Source organism: Jaculus jaculus, chromosome 4 (assembly GCF_020740685.1).
Source record: "Jaculus jaculus isolate mJacJac1 chromosome 4, mJacJac1.mat.Y.cur, whole genome shotgun sequence".
In the NCBI taxonomy this organism is placed as follows: Eukaryota; Metazoa; Chordata; class Mammalia; order Rodentia; family Dipodidae; genus Jaculus; species Jaculus jaculus.
The window spans coordinates 116,913,947-116,919,370 of NC_059105.1; the positions used below are offsets into that span (position 1 = coordinate 116,913,947).

General features: G+C 58.7%; 1 protein-coding gene across 1 annotated transcript; it reads right to left on the bottom strand.

The window, feature by feature from the left end:
- Window positions 1-636: 636 nt before the first annotated feature.
- Window positions 637-3,669, bottom strand: Adra2b (adrenoceptor alpha 2B). Its single transcript, XM_004651744.3, has one exon. The coding sequence runs from the start codon at window positions 3,332-3,334 to the stop codon at window positions 2,009-2,011; it is 1,326 nt and encodes a 441-aa protein (XP_004651801.2). The 5' UTR covers window positions 3,335-3,669; the 3' UTR covers window positions 637-2,008.
- Between the last annotated feature and the right edge of the window lie 1,755 nt (window positions 3,670-5,424).

Sequence of the window (5,424 nt, forward strand, 5' to 3'; positions counted from 1 at the left end):
CATGTCACAAGAGGCCAGGGGGGCCATGGGCACGCATAAGACCAGACAGCAAATATCACAAATCAGTCTTTCCCCTCAGCACAGCCGCTCACTCCAGTCAACCCCCAAGCCAATGTCCTGGCCTCACAACTGCAACCAACTGAGAACCAAACTGGACAGTCCTTTCGGGGGGAGGGACTCTGATCCCCAACAATCTCTCTTTCCAGAGAAGTCCCTCGGCATCATCCAAATTTAGCAAGTGAACCTTGCAGCTAACCCCTTCCCCCACAGTCAAAGTCAGGCAGCCCACAGGGAAGACCCAGACACATGTCTTACAAATGCCCAGTTGTTCTAGACAGCAGGTCCTAGGGTACGGAGGGAACCCAAGGCAGAGGCCCCATAGTGCCCAGCTGTATTGCGGTAGGAGTCCTTAACAGCCAGCAAGGCAGCCATCTGGGATGGGGTTAGTACAGCCTCATGAGGCCCTATATGGGGTTCAGGGAGCTGCCTGGGCCCTGCAGAGGGTGGCTCTCCCAGGGCTCTCTCCCATAGGGCACTGGTTTGCCTGCTCCAGCCCCAGCACCCCAGCTGAAGCTCTCATCTCAGACCCTTCTTGTGGTTTGGGTATTTTTAGCCAGCTTAGAGAAACGATTTGCCTGCTTGATGACCAAAGATTTATCCCCACAGGGTAGAGGCCAGCCACCGAAAACTCTGTTGGTGTTACAGGTGACACATGCAGAAGCTGTCATCTGGCATAATATCTCAAACCTTTGCGGGCACAAGAACACATTTTCAAAGAAACCCTGGAACTTGAAATAGAGATTCTGTGCACCACTCCCCATTTCCAGTTTGGGGTAAGAATTCACACACCTCAAGCACAGAACAAAAGTCTGCAGGAAGGCAAATGGTGGTAAACACATAGAGAGGGGATTTTTCTATCACCAGATAATCATATTGCTGGTTCTCCAGTCATTTCCCCATGGAGCTGAGAGCTTTCTGCAGTCTTTCATCTCCCCGCAGCAAGTAGGCGGCAAGCAATTGTCGCCCTGGTTTTGTCAGGGTGTGAATACCAGAGATCGGGAGTGCCTACTGAGACAGAGGCCAGGCTTCCAGCTCTCCCCACTGAGGCATCCACATACCTACTTTTCTCCCAGAGGGGTGCTGAGCAAGAAAACCAGCCCATGATCCTGGCCTTTTAAACAGTCACAGTTCAAAAACAGGAAAGGGGGAAAGAAGGGCTCAGGGACGGGGTTATCCCATGACCCTCCTTCCAGTGTCCACGGACCACTGTGCCAACATGGGTGAATCATGTTCATTTCTTCTTGTTCCTCAGCAGCAGGTCTTATGGAAATATGGAAGACTGGCTTTCTGCCCTTTGGGCGGGTGAGGGGTAGGCATGAATGAGAAGCAGGGCTGGGTCGTAGCTCAGTTGATAGAGCGCCTGCATAGCATGCACACAGTCCCGGGTTCAGTCCCCATCACATCAGCAAACTGGATGTGATGGTGCACACATGTAACCTCAGCACTCAGGAGGTAGGGAAGGGAGAGACATTTGAAATCATCCTTGGCTGCACAGCAATGCGAGGCCAGCCTGGACTACATGAGACCCTGTCTCAGAAAGAAGAGGAGGAGGAAGAAACAAAAATACCAAGGAGCATGTGACCTGCCAAGGCACAGGGGTCCCGGGGAAAGGGCAGCCTGTCCCATTAGCTTGCAGGGAACTGGAAGGGAGGTGCTATAATCTAGCTTAGCCTCAGGTACATTCAGAGGTTCCAGCCACCCTTCCTCAGGAAGGGATAGGAAAGAGCTCCCTCCCCCAACACCAGTCAACAAGGGGGGCTTCCAATGAACCCCTGGAAACAGCACCTCTGTCCCAGCCCCTCCAGGGAGGCATCTAGGAGGAGGAGGCCTAGATGAAGCCTGCACGTGGGCAACGACCAGGAAGCTTCTGGGAGACGGTCACAGTAGAGTAGGGCACAAATCGATGTGACCCTGGCACCAACCCCGCCCAGGCAGTGAGCAGGCACGCTCACCAGGCAGTCCGAGTCCATTGGCGGCAAAGGATCCTTCGGAAGGCACGGCGAAAGTCCTGGTTGAAGATGGTGTAGATTACCGGGTTCAGTGAGCTGTTGCAGTAGCCAATCCAGAAGAAGAGCTGGAAGAGGCCATGGGGTATCTTGCAGTGCTGTGGGCAGATGGCGCCCAGGCTATAACTGAAGAAGAAAGGGAACCAGCAGAGCACAAAGACACCAATGACCACAGCCAGGACAAAGGTGAACCGCTTCTCCCGGCTCAGCTGGGCCCGTCGACGCCACCACTGCCCACCCACAGCACCCACAGGTCTTCCCAGGAGCACCTGGCCACGGAGAGTGGCCAGCACCCGGGAACCTTGGGGCTGCTGCAAGGGCGGGCTGCAAACAGAGGCAGGAGACACTGGCTGTGCCTGGGGTTCGCCCTCTTCCTCCTCCTCCTCCACAGATGCCCCACAAACATCCTTCTTCTGGCCCGGGCCTGAGCTGGGAGGGGCAGCCCAGCTGGGTGGCAAAGACCTAACCCTCGGATCTTCAGGGGCATCCCCTTCCTCCTGTTCCCCAGAGGGCTTGGGGTGTCCGTTGGCCTCTCCCACAGAAGACAGAGGCGAGGCCAGAGTTGGCACTGTGGCTGTGGCTGGAGCCCTCGGAGGGACAGGACACGCCTGTTTGGACTCACCCTCCCCAGAGCCTCTCTTGGCCCCGGGGCCTCTGCGGTTGCTGCGTTTGGCGATCAGGTAGATGCGAAGGTAGACGAGGATCATGATGAGGCAGGGTGCAAAAAAAGACCCGATGCTGGAGGCCAAGATGTACCAGGCCTCTTGGTTGAGCTTGCATTGGGGGCGCTCGTGGGTTTGGGGGTCCTGGTCGCCCTTGTAGATGAGGGGCGGCAGCGAGATGATGGCTGCGATGAGCCACACGGTGAGGATGATGCATTTGATGCGGCGCGGGGTGCGCTTGGAGTTGTACTCCAGCGCGCGGCTCACTGCCCAGTACCGGTCCAGGCTGATGGCGCACAGGTGCACGATGGACGAGGTGCAGAAGAGCACGTCGAGCGCCAGGTAGACCTCGCACCAGGTACGCCGGAAGTACCAGTAGCCCAGCAGCTCGTTGGCTAGAGAAAAAGGAATTATAAGTGTGGCCACCAGGATGTCAGCCGCAGCCAGAGACACCAGAAACAGGTTCTGTGGTGCGCGTAGCGAGCGGCTGGTCAACACTGCCAGAATGACCAACGCGTTGCCGAAAATGGTGAAGAGGATGAGGAAGGTGATGGCCGCCGCTATAGCGGCGGTGGCTTGCACGGAATAGGGCTCCTGGTGGTCCATGGCGGGGACAGACACCAGAGAGAGCACTCTTCGCCCAACGCGCGCGCCGCGGGAGAAAGGCCACCTCGGCTCGGCTACGCGCGCCTGGGGGCGTCCCCCCGGAGGCGGTAGTGGCTCTGGAGTCCCAGGTCCGGCCCGAACGCACGCTGGGAGGTCTGGGGACTACGGGGGCCAGCCAGTGCCCTCCTACATCCTCTTCCTCGGAGCCCGACGTCCCTGAAGTCCGCCCCGGAGAAGTTTTCCAAATTGTCCCGCGGCCGTCCCGGGACGGAAAAAAGTAGCGCCGCGGCGCCACACGGGCGCAGGACGCACAGAGGGGCGCGGGGCCGGGCGGGCCGGAGGAGATGCGCGGCGAGCTCTCCAAAGAAGCGCAGAGGCCAGGCGCGCTCTCGGCTCGCGGGCTCCGGCCCAAAGCCGCGCCAGCAGGCAGCCCGCCTCGGCAGCCGAGTGGGAAGGAAGGAGTGCGGGTGGTGGAGGGAGGAGGAAGGAAAGGAAGGGAGGGAAGGAGGGACGGGAGTGGGAGGGAGTGAAGAGGGAGAGAGGGAGGGAGGGGGAGAGGGAGGGGGCGGGGCGGACGATCGGACCGAGGGTGCGTGGAAGGTGCGCTTTGCCGGTGGGCAGACGACAGGCTAGCAGCCTTCAGCGCCCCAGTCTACGTCCTGGCACCACCCCCCCTCCAAACATTCTCCTCTCGGCCGGCCGCCGCGCGGTCCAGGCCAGAGGAATGGGGCATCTGGGAGTCTTCGGAGCTCTTGCAAGGATGCGCGTAGAAGAAGGAGGGTCGGGGGCGCTCTGCGAGCTGAGATGTGAGCTGGACTGTCCTTGGGCACCAAGAAGAATCCACTTTCGTGCTTTCTGCAACCCTGGGACCGAGCACCCAGCTCCAGGGCGGTGGACTCGAACTATTGTCTCCTCTTGCAGACCAGAAGCCCCAAGAAGAGAGTGTTGGGGCTCCAAAGCATAAAAAGCCACACTCCCACTCTGCACCCTAGCAGAACCTCTGAGAAAGAAGGGGACCGTGAAGCAGACAGAAGACTTGCTCAAAGGCTTCCTCACCAGACTGGACCCCGTCGGACTTGCGAGGCTGGGGAAGGCGCGCATCGCTGGGTGGCGAGCGCCCTCTGCCGACGCCTGCGTGCGGGTCGTCCGGGACCAGCTCCCAACCCAGGTGGGCCACTGCTATGACTTTAAGCTTTTCTGCGGCTGCCTCTCTTTCCCAACTAAGGGTAAAGGAGTTAAGAAGGAAATGGATTTAGACTCATATCCAAAGCAGCAACCGAAGCTCTGGCGAGGATGAGGAGGGTGGGTGGCGAATGCCAGCCTCTTCACCAATGGGAAAAGGAAGTCCCTTCCCCTGGTGCAGCTGGGGACCAAATGGGGGTCTGGTATGGGGTCTCCCTCCCCCCCCCCCCGCCCTCGCTGCTCAAAAGAAAGGCAGGTGTCGGCCGCTGGGGGGAGCTGGTGTTCACCCACAGCACACACACTGCCGCCCCTCTAAGGTGGTAATAGAAAGGGAATAAGGAGAAACTACGCACTAAGCATCCAGTACCCGCTTCAAAGAGCTGTTGAATTACTGATCTCGCTCAGGTGTACCCACCCAGCTTTCCACACAGCCAAGGCCCACTACCAGCCTCTTCGGGAGCCCCTAATAAGCTCACCCTAGTGCCAGGCTTCCTGTTTGTAGCCCAGTTCTGTAGGGACACTACACAGATAAGCAAAGACTCATCTCTGCAAGTGGGGTTCCCTCAGGCCCTACCTCCAGCTAGTATGCCCAAGGACATTTACTCCTTCTGCCCACCTCCGTTAAGAGCAGGGAGTGGGACCTGTGGGTAACTTCAGGCACACACCCCAGACCCTGTGACCAGCATCAGGTGGGATGCTTTCTGAGCCATCCTTCTTAAAAGGCCAGGCCCCTGGGATGCTGCAGAACTGAGGCCAAGGCTGCCCATAGGCTTCCCCCAAGTCTCCACTGAGGGCTGCTCACCTGGTTTCTCCCGGGAATGGTAACTCCAAGTCTAAGCGCCAGGCCATCAACTTAAGTTGAGCACAGCCAGGGGGAGCCAGGGGCCGACACACCTGTGAGATGCCTT